Source organism: Mangifera indica, chromosome 7 (genome assembly GCF_011075055.1).
Source record: "Mangifera indica cultivar Alphonso chromosome 7, CATAS_Mindica_2.1, whole genome shotgun sequence".
Lineage (NCBI taxonomy): Eukaryota > Viridiplantae > Streptophyta > Magnoliopsida > Sapindales > Anacardiaceae > Mangifera > Mangifera indica.
In genome coordinates this window covers 2,404,404-2,428,679 of record NC_058143.1, presented here as the reverse complement: position 1 = coordinate 2,428,679, position 24,276 = coordinate 2,404,404, and the positions used below count along the sequence as shown (strand labels likewise).

At 31.3% G+C, this 24,276-nt stretch overlaps 2 protein-coding genes across 5 annotated transcripts; one reads left to right on the top strand and one right to left on the bottom strand.

Moving 5' to 3' along the window:
* Nucleotides 1-6,796: 6,796 nt before the first annotated feature.
* LOC123219967 lies at nt 6,797-10,175 on the bottom strand. 4 transcript variants are annotated; one of them, XM_044641942.1, is made up of 5 exons: nt 9,841-10,169; nt 9,720-9,740; nt 9,514-9,620; nt 8,615-8,812; nt 6,797-7,666 (listed from the first exon to the last, which is right to left on the bottom strand). In XM_044641942.1, exons 1-5 carry the CDS (start codon nt 10,032-10,034, stop codon nt 6,948-6,950), a joined length of 1,239 nt encoding a protein of 412 aa, XP_044497877.1. In that variant the 5' UTR covers nt 10,035-10,169; the 3' UTR covers nt 6,797-6,947. The 4 variants fall into 4 exon arrangements, with proteins under 4 accessions (XP_044497877.1, XP_044497879.1, XP_044497878.1 ...); XM_044641944.1 differs by lacking the exon at nt 8,615-8,812 and having other exon boundaries at nt 9,841-10,174; XM_044641943.1 differs by lacking the exon at nt 9,720-9,740.
* Nucleotides 10,176-21,720: 11,545 nt separating this feature from the next.
* On the top strand, nt 21,721-23,891 carry LOC123220086. Its single transcript, XM_044642097.1, has 4 exons — nt 21,721-22,096; nt 22,178-22,219; nt 22,318-22,424; nt 22,917-23,891. Exons 1-4 carry the CDS (start codon nt 21,924-21,926, stop codon nt 23,675-23,677), a joined length of 1,083 nt encoding a protein of 360 aa, XP_044498032.1. The 5' UTR covers nt 21,721-21,923; the 3' UTR covers nt 23,678-23,891.
* The last annotated feature ends 385 nt before the right edge of the window (nt 23,892-24,276 follow it).

The following is a 24,276-nucleotide window of genomic DNA, read 5'->3' as shown; positions in this document are numbered from 1 at the left end:
TGGTATTCATCATCCCTTAACAGTCCATAGATTGCCACAACAAAATGATGTTGCAGAGAGAAAGAATAGAACAATTCTCAACATGGCTTGATGTATGCTGAAAACCAAGTATATGCCTAAAGAATTTTGGGCAGAAGCCATTTCTTGTGCAGTTTATTTGTCAAACAAATCTCTAACAAGAAGTGTCAAAGACAAGACAAAAGAAGCAAAATGTCTGAAGGTAGATGTGAGAGATTTGTCTGAAGAGGAGGTTTCCATCAAGAGATATAAAGAATTTCTTGCAAAGTTAAATCATCAGAGACAAACGCGACAAGCGGCAGAAAATTTAGTGTTGGAATTGAATGAGAAATTAATTGGTTGAAGGCTATAGCACATGAGCCAATCAAGCAACGCGATGAGTACGTAAGACTAAAAGACGAAATGTTGCGTGAGAAGGATGAGGTTATAAGATTGAATAAGAAGTTATCATTAAAAATTATTGAAGCTAATAATGCAAAGATTAGGTTTGTGAGGAATCTAATGTGAATCAATAATTTTTTTATTAATGAAGTGGAGAAGCGTAATAGCATGATAGAGCACTTACATAAGGCAAAGCTTGAAGAACAACATAAAAGGCAGATTGATTTTTATAAGCTTGAGTGTGAACTTTATGTTATGACAAATGTCCTTGAGGGATATAGAAAGGCTTTGAAGGAGACTCACAAGGCATTTGTTGAATATAGAGCACAGTGCCCGCAAACTAGTGAACCACTTTACAAGGATGTTGTTTGTGAGACCTGTTGCAGGAGCTTTGTGTTGTTTGACTCAGCATTTTATTGACGCTGGTTGGGAACTGAACACAAAAGTTCTTGCTTTTAAAGGAATGGAATTCTGCAACAGTTATTGGGAGCTTTACGAACTTTAAAAGAATGCTTGTGGATTGGCACAGAGGCAATAATGTGTGCTCTGTAACTGCAGTCAATACTAAGGAATGTGATAAGATTGTTGAGGAGATGAATAAATGGTTTTCTTATCAAAATTTAATTTCTTTATGTGGAAAGTTGTTACATGTTCAATCCTTTGCGCATATTCTTAATCTTCTTTTTGAGGATGCATTACAGGAAGCAAAAATTATACTTTGTAAGATAATGAGTAGAATTTCTTATGTCTGGAAGACACTAAAACATAATGAAAATTTCAGATGGGCAGTAGCTCATGTGAGGTCCAAAGGCAAGAAAGTGACTTCTGAAGATATGCCCATAAGTGGGACTTTCGGCTTTCAAATGCTAGAGGGAATGTTAGAGTTGAGAGAATCACTTTTTGTGTTTGAGCACACTGATTTGAATTTAAGCTTAAATCCAGTAAGGAAAGAACGGTATAAGTTTATCTCATTTGGAAGTGTTTAAAGGTGTTAGATGAAGTTGTTAGGAACTTTTCAAGTAAGTAGATGCCTTACTAAAAATGTGTACCTTCCTCAAGTTTGCAATATATATCACCACCTGCTTTGATGGGAAGGTCAAAGCGCCATTCATTTTTCTCCCACTGGCATGTAAAATGAAGGTGAGATTTGAAAAATTGTTGGACCAACTGCATTGATGTTTTAGCAATTTTCTGTTGTTCTTGACCCACAGTTCAAATTTGATATATTGGAGAATTGGTTCAAGAAAATCTATGGTGTTGAAGCCAACGACTACTGCACGGGAATTAAGCTCACTCTTACTAAAGCTTCCAACGAGCATGCAGGTGGCTTCAAGAATTCAGCATAGACCCCACGGGAATGCTGTGCAATTCAAATGATGCTGAAGATGGTTCATCACATAAAACAGAACTTGAACGATATTTAGAAGAGGCTAAATTTCGATCAGTTAAAGATTTTGACATTCCTGGTTGGTGGCATGTCAATACTCCAAATTTTCCAACATTTGTGAAGATGACCTGCGATTACTTAGCAATACCTCTGTCAGCTGTTCAGTCAAATCCCTCATTAAATGATGATGTTATGAAGATTGATCCAGTCTCCACCGACCTAGATCCTGATATCGTAGAAAGCTTTGATGTGCAAAAGGGATTGTTTTTCAACTGCTGAAAGGAAGTACTGAATTTTCAGTTAAGGTATGTTTCCACTCTTCTTTAGTAATTGGTTTCAGAGTCAGAGAGCTTTTGTTACTTCCTTTTTGTTTGCTTTTAGTGTAGACTAGCGCAAATGCTTAAAGATTATATCATGGATTGCTTTTGTATAACTACACTGAAGGAAGAGCTCTTCTTCCTCCTTCCATACAATAACATGAAGTAATACTTAAAGCAACTTAACAGAGAAATGGAGTGTCTTAGAAAACATTTATTGAAATCATAAATTTCTTTGTAAAAAAAAAATTAAACTATAAAAATTCATTTGATTAATTGAGTTCCGACCGCATTTGAACAAGGATTTCCCCAAATTTCTTTCAGTGTTTAGTGATTGCTTCTATTTCTCTAGCAATTATAGAAATCTTAATTAGTTTCTGTTACCAAGCATAGTTATTTATGCAACCTCTGCCGTAACTATTCTTTTTATTTAATTAACTGGAGGACTAGTGATGGAGGCATCGAGCCATTAAGGAGATCTGCTACACATTCTGGTTGGGCCAACTACGAGAAGCAGAGCTAAGAAGGTGCAACAGGCCTTAGTAAGGCTCGTGGAGGGCCTAGAGACTAAAACCAGCTTACTCAAGGATGACTGGATGCTTGAAGAAGCCAACAGAGAGGTCAACCTAATTCAGGCCCAAGACCGTAGAGAAATCTAATCCAAAACGCGCAGACAAACTTTGAGTGACCATAACTTTTGATCCAAATGGAGTTAGGGGCCTATAACCTATCAACGCGAAGCTCGTTTCAAACTCTATATCAACAACGAGCTTCAATGGTTGCGCCCAATTTGTAGGCCCAGATAAAGGTCGTTTCAATGTGCATTATACCATTTTTGTTTTACCAAATTTAGGATTTTCAGGTTTTTATGATTTTGATCTTTCTTGTGATCGGGCTAGACTTTAATAAGTCCAATTGTCATATTACATTTTAATTAGAGTTTTGGGTAGATAATTAGGTAATGGGCTTGGGAAGTTTGGAAGTTCATTGGGTCATGGGTAGTTTAGGGTTAAGTTGACATTATATAAACTTAATTTTTATCATGAATAAAGATTATTTGGCTGAGTTTTTGCATAGCTTGTCTATTGTTGAATTACCAACCTTTTGAACTTATCAAAATTCATCTTGTGGCATTTACCATTAACGATACCAAGATTCGTTTGATTTCATATCGATTTGGGTCAAGGGTCAACTAAGTGACGAAATTGATTCAAGTCTGAAAAATATATCTTCTTAAACGTTGGGTCTTATGTCATATCATCAAGGTTCGTGTCAATTAGCTAGACTCACTACTTTTCTAACCCAAAATGCATTTTTTTCAATAATAATTAACTAGAGCAAGGAATATATAACAAGTCTTGTAGAATTCATGGCTACTTCACTGCTTGTCTTAGTTTTTTAGTGATCATTAAAGTTGATTGGACAAACAAAAATCACAAAGAAAGTTTTGAGAGAATTTGAGAATTTGATAGGTTATACATGAGGAGGGGACTCTGTTGAAATTTTTGTCAAAATTAATGAGTAATTTTTGTTATTGTTGATGCGATTTTTCGTACATCAACTAGAAGTATGTAATATTGAGCCTTACGCAAAAGAGACAATAATGACGTTATAATTGTGTAGCTAATTCTATTTCATGTTCATTATGTAGGATTATCATAGGAAACAGATATTGGTACATGAGGTTGTGTGTGTGGATTAGATACAAAGAAGTTTTTATTGTGATTTGACTTGTTGTTTGGGAGCCTCCATCAATGGTTATGTTTTTTGTGATTCTTGAAAGAATTTTCTAATAGAGTGTCAATAGTGTATATAAAAGAAATGCCCTAAGAAAAACTTAACTCAAATGATCTCTGAATGGGTTTAGAGTCTAATTCTTGGGGCCCTTTTTATCTAAATTCCATCTTCATATGTACAAAATGAAGAAGTAGAGTTCCAGACTTACTGGTTACATCTAAATTTAAATTCACATGGAATAGTATGGTTCTTGTTACATCTAAAATTAACCTCATATGAGATAGTGTAGTTCTTAAAAGTAGTTGAAGATGGAGATACCAAAATTTTTAGAAGCTAATCAAGATGAAAACACAAATCGGGTTGGCAAAATGGACAGCCCAGGTTGAACACTTGAGGCCCTTGTGGATATGGAATTGCCATGGTGAAGAAGACACTTGTGAACATAGTCTAAATTACATGTTCCACCCTATGTTTCTCTAAACTATATAAAAGGTGTGATCTGGGTGGAATCACATTAGGTCACATGCAATCTGGTTAGATTGTACCTTGGGGTGATTCCGTTTGATATGATTTGCGCTGAATTATTAGATAACAGTTGCTAGTGTAACTACGACCAATATGAATTGGCTTGAATCCTAATCTACACATTGGTTGATTTATTTCAAATCGAATCTTTTAATTACCAAACTAGGTTTGATTTGACAAGATTACATTTTGATTAACACGACTTTATCTAATACAATTTTCAAAATAGTATCAAGTGAAGTGCGACTTTGACTTGGTGAGATTTTGACTAGATCACTTAGTTATTATTTTTTTTTTTCAGTTTTTAAAATTTTTTATTGATTTTAAATTTATTTTAAATTTTATTTTATTTCAATGTTAAAATGTGAAATCCACTAAAGTGTAATAATTAAGGTATTATATTAATTAATTGTAGTCATGTCATGTGATATGATAACTTTAGAGTGTTCAAATTCCAATATGAAGTTGTGATACTTAGGTTCTAAATTTTGAGTTTTTTTTGACATAAATCTTCTATTATTATTTGAAAAGTTTTAGTGGTTTATGTTGTATAGTTTAAACTCATTTTCAATTAAATTTATGGATTTGATATCCAAGAGACAATGAGTCATCATATAATTACAAAGTTATATGATAAACGTATTAGTTATGTGCGAGGTGACTGAAGGTACGACTAAAAGTTTTCACACATAGAAATCTCAAGAAGAGTAAGATTTGTCAATCATCATAATTCTTACAATCTTTTCAAAATATAATTATCGTTTTCTATTATCAAGAGATTACATTTTATGATATCATCAATGATAATCGAAATAGAATTACTCTCGTATCATTCTACTTTAGAATCAATATATTATCATTTTGTGTCTAACTATATATATGACTATAGTCAATTCTTCTATAATTTCCAAGAGTGCATGAAGCTCATATGAGCCTTAGGAATAACATTCTTAGCATTCATATTGAAACAATTGAAATTTATTTATTTATTCCAAATATAATTATTTTAAGTAAAAAAATGCAAATTTAATTATTGATCAAGAGTAATCAATGGGGGTTACACCATCCATGGTCAATCAATTTTTTACTAAAGTGTTTATACAAACTGATTGATACTATATAATTAAGTGATATAATTATTTTTTTCTTATTTAAAAATTACTTAATCACTTATTAGTACATTATTTTGTATAAGATTTATTTGTATATAATTTATAACTTTTTTTTTTTTTTACAATTAGATAGGATAGTCAAAAACAAGTCAATAGCTAATTAGATATCGATAATAAGTCACTGTTGTTTAATTACCGTCAATGACCTTTTAACTGTTTCATTTGTGTCCACGGTAATTACTAAAGAATAAAATAATAACCATTGGATTAATAATTTTAAAAGAAAAAAATAAAATTTCAATTCAAAGTAAGGTCAAAAAAGTAAATTCACAAGATTCTACCATCGGATTCCTTAACAAAAATTTGAAGAATCGTTAATGTGTTTTTATCAACAGGATTCTGATTCTTTACAAAGTAATCTAATTTATTAAAAACCGTGGTTTAAGTAATATTTTATTATCAAAATTAAAAAATTATTTTAAAGATAAATTATCTAAAATATTATTGGATATTAATTATTATTATACTTGATAAATTTTAAAAAATATAAATAATTATTGTGTTTAATTAAAAAAATAATATAATAATAATATATTATTTTATTTAAATGTCCATAAGTATAATTATTTTAAAAAAATTTTAATGGTATTTTTTATATTAATTAAAATGAGGTTAGTTTTATTTTAAAAAATAAATAAATAATAATATAATGATAATAAAATCAAAATTACATTGATAATCTTTTAATACCGAAAATGGAGTTAATAACAGGATTACCTTTTATATTACCTGTCACCAGAATTTTTTATTACTAACAAACTAAATAAGGTCATTGCTAAAGTAATATTTGATTATTCCTAAGCTAATGTCCCCATAGCAGTAGATATAATCTTAGGAAATAAGAACTACTACAATAAAATTATGTACATGCATTTTTTATTAGAGGATTTTAAATTAATAATAAAACAAAACCAATCATATGATAAGACAAAATTTAGGTATAAAATTATATACTAAAAACTGTATATGCACAACATAACTCAAACTACTAATATGAAATGATTGTAGTTTGTAATGGTAGAAAATATAATCTAAGATGGGTTGACTTTGATAGACCATATTTAGAATGCTTACAATCTCTCATTCACTATTATATTGGGCCTTTAGACAACTTAGCACAGATGTACAAGAATGTACGTGGAATATCTAAATAAATGTGCAACCTGACGTGCACATTTTTTTTTATATAAATATAAACACATATAAATATATTATTATGTGATTGAATATTATTTTATCATTGATTTAAAATCTCTCAATCACATCATAATACATTTATATGTATAAATATTTATGTATAAAAAACATGTACACATAGTTTGACGGCTAAACAAATATATATTACACAACCCCCAAAATGCAATCAACCCCTAAGTCACAATCACGGCGAGTCTCCATTTCTTCTCTGGGCTATTTTATAGCATATAAGATGATGGCCGGGAGGCACACAGTGCAAGCCCCTAAAGTGCCCCAAAGCATCAGGCTGTTGGGCAAATTGAGCCCAGTTACGATCAAAAGAGTGAACGCCATTGCCACATGACCGATTACCCTTACTACCCGTGCAGCTAGGCTGCGTGGTTTACAGACAGACAACCATAAGCCATAGAATAAAGAAATAAGGCTGACAAACATGCAACCTATAAGAATATGTTGAAGGACTTCGGCTTCACTAGACACATTAGATGTGTTGTTCAATGCAAAAGCTGCTATCCCAGTGGCAATTATTTGACCTCCAACTATGAACACAAACTCAACTTCTTTTCGACCTTTATGGTCTTCACTAGCTGCAGTTATGTTTACTTCATTTGATGGAGTTTCGTCCATTCCGTCATCATCATGAGGAGGTGGATTTTGGTTCCCTGTCTGAGGGGAGGGAGCTTCAGCTTCATTACCAGCATCAGAAGAACTTGCTTCATTTAAGCTGGCTCCTCTGGCCTCAATATCCCCTCCTGCTTCGATATCAAATGATGCTGATGCATTATCAGTTCGGTTATGCAGAGGTGAATTCACAGGTTCAACAGGTGGATCAGTCTGCTGGTTATGAACATCATCTCCACTACAACAGAAAGTTTGACATTGATTCGGATTAGCATGTTCTTGAGGAGACTCCGTTGGTGGAATGATAGTACCTGTAGTTAAAAATATATATATATAATCAACCAAAATTTGAAGATGTTATGCAAAATCTAGTACTTCAACAAATTTTAAACTATGTTAACTAGCATCTATTAGTTATGTAAATTTCTTAAGATTTTTGGACAGATTAAGTTACTCTTCTAGTTAGAAATTAAAAACATTATAGATGTAAAGGTATACCTCAGAGGTTTGTAAATTATCCCATAGATTAAATATAAGCCAAATTGTGTTTATGACAAGAGTGATACGATGATTAACTTAAATGATAAACCTCAATGAGTCAGATTCATCTTCAACCATTCCATGACACAGGTTGAGAAATCAGGGGAAGCTAAGAATTTTGACCAACCACAAATGCATAGTATAAACAAATTACAGGTTGTGAAAGCTTTTAAAATGGAAGATGATTAATCAAGAAAATGAGTAAAATTGAAATGATAGGACTTCAGTGTTTGTGAATGTTTTTCAGTAGATTAAACATCAATCGAAAATGAAAGAAAAAACAATAATATTACATACACTAACAACGGGTATGAACACGAGTACAAACATTGATATGTCATCATGTGATTGGTGAATTTGAATTATATATAAATTAACATCCAATAATATGACAACACATCAAAGTTTTTACCCGTTGTTAGTGCATGTAATATAACTCAAGAAGAAAACTGTTACAGAACATTAAATCTTTTCAGTGGATTGTACATTGTTTGTAATGAAAGAAGCAAAACAATCCATATTTTGCAGATTTGCTATGATTTTCCATTTGAAGGGAGGTAATAGTGGGTGCATCACTTTTCTATTTAGCAGGAGCTATTTCGCACAACCCCAAATCAAGGTTATTTTATATGATGAGAAGTAAATTACATAGAGGAAGAATTTTTGTTATTGCATTTGAACCATTCTGGCTTCAATGTCAAATGATGCTGATGCATTACCAGTTTGGTTGCGCAGAATTGAATTCACATGTTCACCAAGTAGATCAGCTAGTTGGTTATGAACTTGATCTCCACTACAACAGGAATTTCGGCATTGAATTTGATTGACATCCACTTGAGCAGACACTGGAGTCGATAAAGGCTTTTCGGACCGTGGAATGATAGGCTGTAGAATGATTTGTGGTGGACTGATAAAAACTGTAGTTTAAAAAAAATTATAAATCAACCAAAAATGGAAGATGTTATAAAAAATCTATTACTTCTATGTTAACTACAAACTATTAGTTATATAGATTTCTTAAGACTTCTGGTCATATTAAACACACTCTTATAGTTACAAATTAAAAAACATCAAAAATGTAAAGGTATATGCTAGCACACCAACCTTCATGAATAATGCCATGTGGACCTATTGGGTATGGCGAAGGGTGGAGCCTATTATGAAAAGGGCATTATAAACCGTTTGGGGGTAAGGGAAAATATTGTTGTTTTGGTTTTGGAAAAGCCTTTGGCTGATTGAGAGAGGATCTAGACTCTTGAATGCTAGATAAGTGGAGGTGGTTTACAAATTATGCCATAGATCATATACAAGCCAACTTGTGTTTATGACAAGAAGGAAATGATGAACTTAAATTAGAAACCTCTATGTGTTAGATTCATCTTGAACCATTTTAAGTGACAGTTGAGAAAACAGGTGAAAATGACTATTTTGACCAACAACACATACATAGAATAAACAGATTACAGTTAGTGAAAGCTTTTAGAAACGGAAGATGATTAAGAAAGAAATTGAGTAAAACTTAAATTCAACTGAAATTGAAAGAAGAAAGCAGATTTTCTTTTTAAAGAGAGGTAATAATGGGTGCTCCAAATTGAAGTAGATGGTAAAGAAGACTTACTCCAGTCGTTAGATTTCTGCAATCCTCTAAACAACTTCGCCCTGAAATTCCACGATTTTGCCACTACCGGACCTGAATTGAGCTTTATGTATGAAAGCTCATAATCCCTGCCATTTGATTTATGAGGAAACATTAATTATGTTTATGACGTATTGTAAGAAGCTCGGGAAAGACATAACAAATGGAAATTTATCAAGGATACCTACCAGAATGCGCCTCGCTCCGCACTACGTAGTTTATCAATAATGCCATTTGATTTATGAGGCAACATTAGATCGATGCTTTAGAATCTAAACAAATTCTAAATTTACAAAAACAAATACTTACCAGTATGAAGTTATCGAAGCTATCAGACAACATAAAACGAACAGAAGAAACTCAAAAATTGTAACAATCATCTCCACCGCGCTGAATATATTTTTTATCTCTTTCGAAGTCGATCCTCCTAAGAAGATCAAAACAGTACGTTGTAAATATTCCTCTGCAGTAGCACATGCTAAGCGTCTCTTCGCGGTCGCCATTAGAACCCTAGATTTGTGATGGACTGTTGCGAGAGGGACGGAAGAGGGAGAGTAAGTCAATTTACTTCATCGCAGTCTTACCAAGTACAGATGCAAATACGAGGAATCTAACAGGGGTATTTCCAACTATTTCGCGTAATCCTTTTTAGATAAAAAAACATTTTTTTTTTTAACAAATTTAATTTTTTATCAATAATATCCCCCTCGGTGAATAGGATCACCTTTTCAGCTCATTATATTAATTTTAATATAATTTTTTTTAACAATCTTTGAATATACTATTTTTAGTAAGTTATGGTATGAAAATTAAAAAATGTATTCAAAATTTGATTAATTTTTGTTTTGATACCGATCAGAATAAAAGATAAACATAAGTGCAAAAAATTGTGTGATTGTGAACGGATGCATATGGATACGTGTAGATGCGCACAGATGAGTATAAGTGTGCGCAGGTGCGTATGGATATCCACATGCACACATATACACCCATAGGTACCCATATGCATCCACTCACACTTACACCATTTTTTGTACTTATGTTCATTTTTTTCATTTCAATCTATATTAAAACAAAAATTGATCAGTTTTTTAATAAATTTTTGAATCTTTGAATCATAACTTACCAAACATAAGTTTTTAAATCTTATAATCATAACTTACTATTATATATAGTATGTTCAAAGATTATCGAAAAAAATTATATTGAATTTGACATAATTAACTAAGAGAGTGATATAATTAGTCGGGAGAGATATTACTAAAAACAAAATTAAATTTATCTAAAAAAATTTACACAAAAAAATAAGTATACATTTTAATTAATATCCGAATCTACTAATGTAGAAAGCTAATAATAAAGAGTAGTCCCCTGTTAAGCCCTCCATAAGTTGGGCTCTGGCCGGGCATGGCTTATAGTATTTTGGACCGTGTACTAATATGAAAAAAAAATGTTTTCCAGATTGACCCATCAAAATATTAATTATTTATATGATTTTTATTTTATTTTTTTCTGACTTTTGCAAATTGTAATGGATTGATCCATAGTCTTTCTTGTAGGACCCAACACAACCCACGTTAAAAGTGGTTTTTAACACAGCTCGCAATTTTATGGACTGTGGTTTTTTGGTCTCGAACATATAATTATTACTATTTAATAATATATTATTTATATCTTCAGATATAATACAAATATATATAATGATATATATTTTAACGTATATCAAATTGATACTATATAATACATGTATTCTATTATATGATTTATATTGTATAATATAATACATATTATTAATAAGAATTAATACATCTTTTTAGAAAAATAATAATATAGTAGAGATATGTATGAGAAATTTTAAAATGTATTTATGATATTTTATAAGATAATGATATAGGTTTTTAAATTTTTTATTTTTTATTATTATTTTTGAAAAGACAAATCTTAATATATAATACGATATGCGAAACACAATATAATAAATTAAATTTTTAATACACAATATAAAACTAAATTTGACTACCATGCTCGGGTTGTATTAACTTACAGGTTGACACGACTCATTGTTATGTCTAATACAAAGTAAAACTATGTATTGTTGTACTGACATAAAGTAATGTTATATACTATTAATTTGTATATTAATAATTATGTGTTATTTTATCCTTAGAATATCTAATATAAATGTTTTAAATTTTAATCCTAAATCTAGATTTTTTAGAATAGTAAAACGCTTTATTCTTATTTCAAACAATCAATCCTTTATTTGATTAAAAATATGCTACTAAATCAGCAAAAGAAAAGGAACCATTCAAGTCAAATTCGAATAAAAAATAGTTTAAACTCTACTCAAATTTAGAATAACCAACTCTTGCTCAATTGGTTGTTTTGTTCATTGGAGAAGTTTTCGAAAATCTGTAAAAAAGAAGGATATTTGAAAATGAAAAAAGAATAAAAATCACAGGAAAATATGAATTTACCGATGACTTTATGATGATTTCATCGAGTTGAGCTCGACTCAATTTCTAGTTAAAGTTATCTCTGCTTGAGTTTAACCTATTCGAATTAAGCATAGAGTTGATCCAACTCAATTTAGATCCACCCTTGTATAGAAAGAATATGAATTTGAAGGAGAAAACAAGTTTGCTTGAGCACATTATAAACCTTATTGGAAGGGGTAGGGAGGCTTATCATATGGTTCATCATTGATGATGATATTGGTGCTTTCACAACAAATCTGTAGCCATGAATTGACTTTGATGAGACTTAATCATATTTTTATTAGAGTTTTATTTATAATGAGAAGAGAAAAAGGGAGATTGCGGATTGTCCTTCGGGGTTCAAGGGATAGTCTAAACAAGTGGAAACCACTCAAGTTTAGTGATCTGACCTATAATAATTCAATTAGATAAATTAAACATTTGATTGTGATATATCGCTAATGGATCTTGAACCTATTTTCTTACACTTATGGATTCACTTCTTTTACACTTAGGCTAAATCTTAAGGGTATGCATTATTCAATTCAAACTCAGGTTAGTGAAAACGCAAATAATTTGCGTTCCTATTTAATTTGCATATTAAACAAAATGTTTCGAATTTTTGAACTTAAAATGTATTAAATGCATAATTTACATGTTTCTCGTATTAAACAAGTATTAAAAAGTAGTTTTATTCATTTTCTGTTTTTTTTAATTTTTAAAGTGTAACATCCACATGTACATATTGAAGGTAAAATAATCTTTATTTATGAGTGTATATGATGTAAACATGATTAAATGTAATTTCTGAGTCAAAGTCAAAGTCTAAGTTTTGGGAAACACGCGACCGTATATGGAAAGGTCATACTTGTGTGTCGTGTAACGTCAGTTGAATAAGATTGATTCCACGTAAATTTCAAATTTAAGTGACACACAACCATATGCCTTTGACATGTGCTCGTGTGTGTTGGACGCGATTTCAGTTTATATTTGACATATTGTTGCGATTTAAGGATCTTAATTCATAATCCCTAAAAGCACGAAAACTCCCAAAAAGAGAGAGAGAGAAAGAGCAAAGTCCGATCATCTACCTTATTCCCAACAGCTCCAACAACCCAATTCCAATGACATGATGATAAGGAAGGAAGAGAGAATGAGTCCTTTTGATCAACTTCACTATGATAGTTTTATAAGAGGTAAGTAGGTTTAATCTACTTCTGTTTTTGGATGAATCTCAATGAAAAAGATGTTTTGTTGTTGGTTTACATGTGGATTATGATATTATAATGATGATTGGATGACTGACTATAACATATTTTAAGTAATTTGATGAATATCATGGTAAGCATAATTTATGAGTATGTCTCCTCTATTTTGCTACTGTGTAGGGTTGTTATGACTCATTGATATTGCCTTAGGGATGTCAAAGGGGTGAAATATGATTCCTTAGTGTGTTTTGATAATGAATATGTGTTTAGAGGATAAGAATGGAATGATGATTGATGTTGTAAAGGTCTTAATTTTAATGTCATTATTTTGTGCAATTCTTATGATGGTAGGTATATATTTAATGTGGATGAATATCCATATGAAATTGGGCATAAAACCATGCTAATGAGATGTTAGATTGTTGGTAAGAGGAAGGGAAATGTTTGAATAGGTCAAATTAGGTTGTAGGTCGGATGTTTCTGCATTCTAGACTTGCCACACGGTTGTGTGGTATGGGACACATGCCCATGTGTGCGAAGCCCATAATTCAGTTTATGTTTCCTGATGATCTGATAATCATTGGATGTTGTTGATTAGTTAGTGGTCAACCAAGACATGTGGACTTTTCATGTATAGCCTTAGCACTATCATGTGTAAGGTGAAATAACCAAAACACCCCTAAAAAGTGACACATTGAGATGACTTTAAAAAGAAATTTGAATACCTAAAAGGGCACACACCCGTGTTAGTTAGGATACACATCCGTGCATTTAGGGTAAAGTTAGTGTAACAACCGCAAATTTGTCCAGGGGTATATATTCTTTTTGCCTCATGATTATGTTTGATTTTATTTATGTGTCTTTTTGTGCTTGCACTACTGTGTGGGTAGGTTACACACTCGTGTATGTGATGACAAGGGGAAAATAGTCTTTTTCTATATGAATTCATGAAATTGATTAAGCATAAATAGGCATGAACGTTCGTTTATTATTTGAATTGAATAATGACTAGTTTCATGATGAAGTTGGGATTTGCCATTAATGGGTAACGCTTAGAACGATCATTCCTAAAGCAAGAACTCTTATTCATGACGTTATTTTTGGAAAAATAAAACGAGCGCGTGGCTATTTGGCTGGGTTGTTGCACTTATTATTTTAAAGCTCAAAGAGGGTTGAGTGAGAGGATGTTGAAAGCCAAGAATTGCGAAAATGGTCACAACCACGTGAAGATAAGTGTTTTCGCTAGAGGAAAAGTAAGTAGTTGATTATGTTTCTCTTAATTGATGATGTTTTACCTGCTTTGATACTTTTAATTGACGTAATTATGTTATGTAATGAGCTTGGACATTGTGATTGGGGAAATGGCAGATCATAAGAAACCTGAAAGAATTTTCATTTGTGTTGGTATGTATATTTAAATGATGGAAATGTATTGTTAATGTACATGGATATACAAAGTTATGTTTGTTATACTTGTGCATTTATTTGCATTATGGTTATTGTTTAGGCATATTGGAACATTTAGAGATTGGTTTGTACGCATATGAATGAATTATTCTGATATGTTGACCAAAAAAATGTTGAGATCAATAAATCGGAGTTTTGCAAATAAAGTGGAACGATTGTTACTAAGTAATAGGACTGACAGCTCCACCTATAAGATAATGCATATATAATTCATTCACCATGGAATGCTCAGTAATTTGTGCTTATGGTGGTTAAGAACTTACATTTGATATGGGACAAACGTTTGTACCAAGTGTTATCAGCAAAACAACTTAGCTTGGGTATGAACGAGCGGGAGAACAACATCATTAGTTAGGATGTGGAGGAAGATTCGTTTGGGATAATGAGTATTGATCGTTTGTGATTAGAAATTGGGAACGAGCAATCAGGGCAATAAGTACCCATTCCTATGCAAGGAGAAATGACTATTATACCCCTTTAAGGGAATTTAAGTATGTGATTGATAAACTTATCAATCTTGAATTGTGCGATATAGGTTCACAAAGGGTATAGATATATTGGATGCCTAATGTTGAGCTTAAATGACCAGAAAATGCAAGTTTAGTTGAAATTAGATTTTGGGATTTTCACACTACACACTCATATATAGAGGATACCCAATTGTGTACTTTTAAGGATGATTCTCCCTGTGTTAAGCTAAAGCCATGGGTGTGTGGATTTAGGAGTGGATATACACGCATATGGCATAGGACATATGATTATGTATCCTACCCAAATTACATGCCCGTGTATGTGTGATATTTATGTCATGAGGATTCAACAATACACCTCTATGTGTAATTGGGAAAAATGAGAATAAATTAGTGTAAATAAGTAATGCTTTGATATGGTTATGGAAATAACTAATTTACGCTTAGAATGGATGATTATGAGAAAAGCCAACGATAAACCTCTAACGAAGGTTGTTGATTATGGAAAATCATTATAGGTATACTCAATTATGTGGACGACGACATGTACCCTAATTGAAGTAGTTTCGAGTCAAAAACTAGAAATGATATACTATACTAATGTAGATCTCCAAACCATGTGTAGTATAATAGTGAAAGCAACATGGCTAATATATATATTATCTCGATACTTTTGGATAATTATGCACTGATGATAAGGGTCGTAACATCTAGGATGTATGTGCAATGGTATAAGAGGACTAGGGTCTCATTGCCTATTGATATAGTATCCTTAGCTCAAGCTCGGTCAATACGTGTACAGGGTACACCTTATAGATGACATCTTAACATTTCCCTGAACATTTCTTTGAATATTTCCCAGATGTCTTAAGCACTTTAATCTGTTTTAGGAACTTAGGGTACTGCCCTCTTACTCTAACTCTTCTGTGGGTTATCAATCTGGGTATTTCTAGTGTAAGCTCTGATTCTGCTCATATGTTTTTAAAAAAACCACAACGTCTCCATAAAACTTAGCAAGTATAATGAAATTCACTTAAAGTAATCTACTATGAATGCAATCACCGAGGTGTAAGAGACTTACGTTCCTGCTTAATTTGACTACACACATACCTTAAGACATATTTTGGGCACCAAAATCATGTTTTAATATCAACTTATAACACTCCCTCTAGAAGTATTACCTTTTGGAAGGATGCATCACTAAATTATCTATTTTGAACATATATTTAATATAAAACATATTATAAATTTAAAAACATTTGAATAAAACCTCATTTATTAAACTTTATAAAATTACTAAAATGCTTTTGTCAAACCCAAATCAAAAGTGTACAAAAAGATGTCAAAACATGAAAATGCGAGATGAAAAGCATAACATGTGTAGTCTGATACATTAGTAAAATCTAAATAAAATAAAAGTTAAAAAGATGAAAATGCCCTTACTGCTTTACACTCGTGGACCATCGCTCGTCTTGTAACCATCACAATTACCAATACCTACATACATAAAAATAAAGGGAGTGAGTGATAAAACACTCAGTAAATAGAAGACTCTATTATACTTATTACTTAATCCCCAAAATGTCTTTAAACTCGATCCACACTAACTCTCTCATCCAAATTTAGCATTGAACTCTTTTGTGGATGATGATGGGTCCTATATATTGTCTTTGTGCTCATATTATACTCTAAAGAATATCTAGGTTGTATGTCATAACTCTTGAATCGAATTATGTCTTGCTCAGTCACTAAGGAACTACTTCTTTAGATTTCAATTTGGTATGACCATACTAAACTTGGTATGAGCATTTGAATCTAAAAGTTGTAATTGAACCTATATACCAAGTCAATTGATCCAAATTGAATATAAGGATTTGACATCTTGACCATGTGAGCTATCTTTCTATTCTACTACACCAAACTGTATCTCGATTGGGCTCTACTATGAACAAGTACCCTATTATGAGTCTAGTGTCCTACTATGGGTATGCCCTACTATAGACAGTGTAGGAATGTGTACTCATAGTACTTTCTCGTAATGATCTTATAATGTCTAGCATGCATATATCTCAAGTTTTAACTGACTCTAGCTCACTTTCGCTTTCACCAAAAATGTATTTTATGTTATTTTATGACTTAACTCTTAGGCACATAGGGTACTACTGTGTACCTGGGATATATGTATTGTCACTCAAAATAACCCTTAAATCTCTAGCTTAGTTCTTTTACTCTTTTTCTATCTTCTACCTTACCCACACAGGTGTGTGTATCATAACACATAGAGGTGTGTCTCTTTATTTTACTCACACACGATTACCTCCTTGTGGCTTCTCCTCGTGTGCTACTATTTATAGATACACGGACGTGTATCCTAACTAACTTTAGGGTATGCCCTTCAAACATTTATCCCACTTTCCTTTTCTATTCTCTTTTCGACCTCTCTACTTTTTAAGGGTGTTCTGGTCATTTCACCCTATATGGTTGTGTTTAAACTATATACGAGAAATCCACATGTTCTAGTTGATCACTCACCAATCAACGATGTCTAACGATCATCGAAACGTTTAAAAAACTTGGTCTAAATTCTAGACATTGCACAAGAGCGTGTGTCTTATACCACTCGACTGTGTGGCGAACCCAGAAACCAGACTTTGCTCGCTCTTTAAGCTATCCCTGTGTATCCTATTCATGATCTCTCGGTTTTAACACAATTACAATGATTATACTCATAAATTGATCAAAAGACAATTATCATTATCATACTCCAAAAATTGCCTTAAATCCTCATACTCAAAAAGGGTTATGTGTCACTTGAATTTGAAATTTACATAGAATTATCCTTTTTGGCTGACATGGCAATAACACATGGGCATAACCTCATTATACATGGTTGTGTGTTATAGAAAACGTACACTTTGACTTTCAAATCATACTTAATCCTGTACACAACAATTGAAATCATACATAAAGGTTATTTTACCCTTAATACATACTTACGGGTATTATAATCAAGCAATACTTTAACCTAAATAGCCTATCTATAGGATTTATAAAATCAACCCAATAGAGTTTATGCATAGATTAACACATGTAATAACGTCACATCACCATTATATTATTCAAAAATTTATCATTCATAATCACAAGGCGTTTATTCATTTAATGAAAATCTTAGATCACCAAAAGAAAGGCGAACTTACTTGTCTTCCAGCGTACAAACAAATTCTTTGTGTGATTGGTGGTTTTTCAACAATCCAAGGTCCCCTTTGATGACCAAAAATATCTTCACTCACTATTCTCTTGCTTGGGATGCGATTGTAGGTGAACACGGGTGTGTGTTATGTCGCCCAACTATGGAAATCACTTAATTTTGCCGCGATTATAATCTTATCCCAAAATTCAATTTTTGCTAATGATGCACGATTGTGTATACCTATACACATGGGTGCACATCTCTTTGGAAAACATTAATAACTCAATTTAAAAGCAAAGAAAAAGACTAAAATACCCTTGAGCTTAACTGTGGATGTTACAACTAGGTTCCCAAATATTTACTAAATAATTTTTTGTATCTTTAATGTATATTAATTTCAATTAAAATTAAAAAAATTACAATTACAAGTATCGATAATAGTGTCAATGACGTATAACAGTATGTTTGGGATGAATTATAATTTTTTGAAAATTTCCTGGTGCTAATGATTTTTCAAGGGCTTTTAGAAATTAATAAAAAAAAAGTTTGAGGGTGTTTTTAAAATTTTAAAAATTTCAGTATATCTTTAATAGTTTAAAAAATAACAGTTATTTCCTCAAAGAATTAAACATAATGCAACAAATTAAGTGTTTACACAACTTGTTTTTTAAGGCCAAAAGACTTATTCCTACCCAAGGTTTAGTCTATTTCTAAACTCTCATCTACGGGGTTTCAAAAACCTAAATACCCACCCATCGTCCAACTTCTCTTAAATTTTTCTGTTAGTTATAAAGATAAAATTGTTATTTTATCATTAATATTAAAAAAATAAAATTATATCTCATTTTATCCCCTTAATTTAAAAAACTAACAAATTTTTCTTACCCAAAAGTTTAAAAAGTTGCATTTTCCTCTTAGGTTTTGATTTTTTTTAGTTCAGTCAACCTTCCCACCACCTCCCTCACCGATGGTTTCTCGACATAGAAACAACTAAAAATTTGATTGAAATGGTCCAACAATGTCACACAAATTTGTGCAACATTGCATAGGTTTGTGCATCAGCTGGATGCATACATATATGATGTCGTAGGGGGGAAAAGGGAGGGAGAAAAGAAAGAAATCTTAAGAGAGAAAATGTAATATTTCAAAGTTTAATCTTAGAGAAAAACTGCTAGTTTTTTAAACCAGGGGGAGATAGATAATATTTTATTATTTTTAATATATTACTAGTAATATGATAATTTTATCTTTAGAACTTAACTAGTTCTATTAATATTAACAACTTACAGATAAGTGTTTGAGTTTTTAATATTTAATGGATACCAATTTAGGAATACAATCAACTTTGGTTGGGAATAAGTCCTTTGGCCTATTTTCCTATCTCAATTTTGATTCGAGAATTAGAAAAAATCAAATTATCAGGCAACATTGCTTATTTTGATTTATGACGTGCAAACAAACATGATTACAAAACTAATATGACTAGATTTGCTCCTACGATGGTGAACATAAGTTATTAAAAAAATATATTTGTCAAATCAATCTAAATTAATTTGCCAAGAATATTAACAATTCAAGTAACAAACAATTTCTTCAATGTTCAATATCTATAAAGAGCACCTTGTTTAATGCCTTCATTTCTCTACTCAATCCGCACTTATATTACACGTATATCGTGATATTAACTAGACATGTACTCTTGTAGATGGACGTTTCACAACTTGTTATTATGTTTTTTTTTTTTTTTGAGATTCCTTTATTTGTTAGTACAATAAGAAATAAACGATAGTTTTTCTATTTTGTATAGAAATATAATATAAAACACTTACAAACACTAATTTTAAATTTGTCTGGCTTCGATGGTTGTTATTGGACATGAGGGTCTCCAATCCAATGCTATAAATTTCTATTATAATAATTAAAGTGTCATTCAATTTGTCCACAATAATGTCTTTTATAAACATACTTAACACATTGAGATTGGTTGACATTTTGTATATTATCATCTTATATGTGGCCTCATTCATCTCACTTTCATACTTTCTATTGATCATATAGTAGACATTTTTATCAAGACCTATCTTGTGGGACAATTTTATGACTTTCATTATAAACTTAATGTTGCAAATTTTTTGCCTATTTAAGTTTGAGGGGATATTAGAATATATTATAATTATGTTGTTTCTTATATTAAAATATATTTTAAATATATGGTTGTTGTTATACATTATTGTATGTTAATTATTTTAATTTTTGATTCCTTATATATGATTTAGAACATGTATAAATTTATATATCATTCAAACAATTTCATATATAGGAAATACAATTGTTCATTTATTTACAAAATTGAAGGGTATTTATGTTTTTTTTTTTCACTGAATTCATGGTTAAAGTTATCATTATTTTTCTAATAAAACTAAATAATGAGTGGGAAAATTGAATTTTCAACTTAAAGGGTGGAATAGATCTTTCAACAAACCCTGGGTGGAAAATAGTTAATCCACCTAATTAGGGTTTTTATTTGTATTCCTATATCTCATTTTTGGTTTTAATTAGGGTTTTATTTTTTTTTCCAAACGTGAAACTGGCTATTTCCTTTCAATTCATGTTCTTTCCATAGATATATATATATATATATATATATTAACCAAAGAGAGAATTATAGGCTTATTTGTTTTGATATTTGGATAACAATATCTTTAGAAATCAAACTATCAAACTGAATTCTCAATTTTTTTTTTAATTAAAACAATTAAACTTAGATTTTTTAATTTAAAAAATCAAATTTTCAATATTTACAAATAAACACAATTAAAATTATTTGTTTTATTTCATTTGATAATAAAGTTGATTAGTATGATAATTTTAATAAAAAACAATGAAATTTTAGTCTATTCACCAAAAAATTCAAAAGTTTAACCTAATTAATAGGAAATTTTTAAAATATTATAATTTCATACCTCAATTTAGAGATGGGTTCAATCAAATTTTTAATAAACCTTAAACCCTAAATCTAGATTATTTGCTTTATTTCATTTGAAACAATTAAACCTACATTTTTTTATAAAAAAAATCAAATTTTCAGTATTTACAAACAAACACAATTAAAATTATTTGTTTTATTTCATTTGATAATAAAGTTGATTAGCATGATAATTTCAATAAAAAACAATGAAATTTTAGCCTATTCAACAAAAACTCCAAAAGTGAAACCTAATTAATAGGAAAATTAAAAATATTATAATTTCAGATCTCAATTTAGATATGGGTTCCGAACCAGTTTGGACTTCAATTCAAGTTTTGTTTGAATTGAGTTTAAAAATGATTAACCATAATTTCCTCCGTGTTATTGTGATTATTTACCTCTGTAGTGCTATTATACATCTCCCCCTATTTACCAACTTGAATTAGTTTAAACTTAAATGGAATATTTTAGGTTCAAACTTATATCAATCTAACCCTTATTTGGATTGGATTGGAATCCACCCCTAGCAGAGAGCTGCCTGGTTTTATTGTTTTATTTACTCTCTCTTCCCCGCCGTTTTCGACCGTCGATCAAGCACCTAGGGTTCTTATGGCGACTGCAAAGGGATACTCAGAACGTATTCGTTTGATATTCTCAGAAGGATCAATTTCAGAAACGAAAAAGACTTCTCCGATGGCGGAACTGATAATCGCTATAGGTTTTTTCCTTCTCGATCTTATGGACTATTTAGGTGATCTGATAGCTCCGATAATCTCATCCTGGTATGTATATCTTTACTAAATCTCGAATTCGTTTAGATTCTCAACCATCGATCTAATGTTGCCTCATAAATCAAATGGCAGTATTCGTAAGTTCCGTTGTGCGAACGAGCTAGATGAATTCTTGTAAGTATTGTCGATAAAATCTCGATTTGTTATGACTCTCGATCTTCTAATAATACCTCATAAACGTAATTAATGTTGCTTCGTAAATCAAATGGCAGGGCTTTTGCCAATTTAGACCGAGTGTTTGATTCAGGTCCCGTACTGGCCAAATCCTGGAATTTTAGGACCAAATTCTTTGAACGATTGCAGAGATTTGATAGAGGGAGTAAGACTTCTTTACCATCTACTTCAATTTTCAAAAGATGTTCTGTCTACTGAAAATATTCAATGCTGAGATATCATCATGTAATCTTTATCTCTGAATCAAATTCACTCACTCACGTGACACCTCAATGTATGGACCAGTTTTTAATGCCATGTAGTATTATTGTTATTTCTTTCATTTTCAATTGATGTTTAATCCACTGAAAAAGTATTCACAAACGTTGTAACTCGAATCATTGCAATTTTACTAATTTTCTCCCTTAACAATCTTACCTTTGTGGTTGTCCTTGTGGAATGATAATGTAGCCCTTGTGGAATGATAATATTTTAGGTTCAAACTTATATCAATCTAACCCTTATATCAATCTTACCTTTGTGGTTGTCCTTGTGGTTCAAACTGAAAAAGTACAAAAGAAGTTTAAAATTTGTTAATGTACTAGATTTTGTACAACATCTTCCATTTTTGGTTGATAATAATTTTTTTTAACTTCAGGTACTATCATTCCACCAACAAAAAATTCTTTTTTGACTCCAACATCTCCTCAAGAGCATGCTAATCCGATTCAATGTCAAACTTTCTGTTGTAATGGAGATACAGTTCATAACCAACAAACTGATCCAACTGGTGAACCTGTGGATTCACCTCTGCACAACCAAATTGGTAATGCATCAACATCATTTGGTATTGAAGCCGGAAGGGATATTGAAGCCAGAGGGACCAGCTCAAACGAAACAAGTTCTTCAGATGCTGATAATGAAACTGGAAATTCCTCTCCTGGGACAGGAAACCAAAATCCACCTCCTGATGATGATGATGTAATCGATGAAACTCCACCAACTGATGGAGTAAACCTGACTTCATCTAATTATGACTATAAAGGTAAAAATGAACTTGAGTTTGTGTTCATGGTTGGAGGTCAAACAATTGCCACAGTGATTGCAGCTTTTTCATTGAAAAATACATCTGATGTGTCTACTGAAGCCATGGTCCTTCAGCATATTGTTTTAGGTTGCATGTTTGTCAGCCTGACTTCTTTATTCTATGGTTTATTACTGTCTGTCTATAAACCACGCAGCCTAGCTACACGGGTGGTAAGGGTAATCGGCTATACTGCAATGGCGCTTACTCTTTTGATCACTACTGGCCTCAATTTGCCCAACAAGCTGATGATTGGGGTCACTGCAGTGCTTTGCACTCTATGTTTGCCTGCAGTTATTTTCTATGCTGCGAACCCGGGGTCTGCTGGTTTATAGGTAGAGACATGGTGATTGTAATTTTAGGGTTCTGTGAGTTATTTTTAGATATTCCATACACATTTGGAAATGTTTTTGAATTGTTTCTCTGTGCTTAGTGGGGGGGTCAGTTATTGTATAGAAACTAAAATTTTCATTTGAAAAGCTGTTCATTGAAAAAAAGTGAATGAAATATTTTTAAGCGCCCTAAATATGCTCTACTACAATTCAACCACCTTAGATTATATATTTCTTATAATTACAAACTAAACTTATCGTAGTCAATTGAGTATCATATAGGGTATCAAAACTTAAAAGTTTTGTGTTGTGTATTGCATATTGTAGGAAACATATTTTTTGAAAAAATAATAATAAAATAATAAAATTGTAATTGCTACATTATTTTCTTGAAGAAAGGCATAACCATTTTCTAAAATTTCTCATAAACACCTTTATTACGACATTATTTCTTCAAAAAAAATATATTCACTTATATTAGTAATATATAACGTATCGTATAATACATTTATCGTATTATACCAAACTTTGATACACCTTAGGTTTTGTATTATTTTTCATTTATATTGTATTATTTGGTATATCACGTAACGTGAATTGTA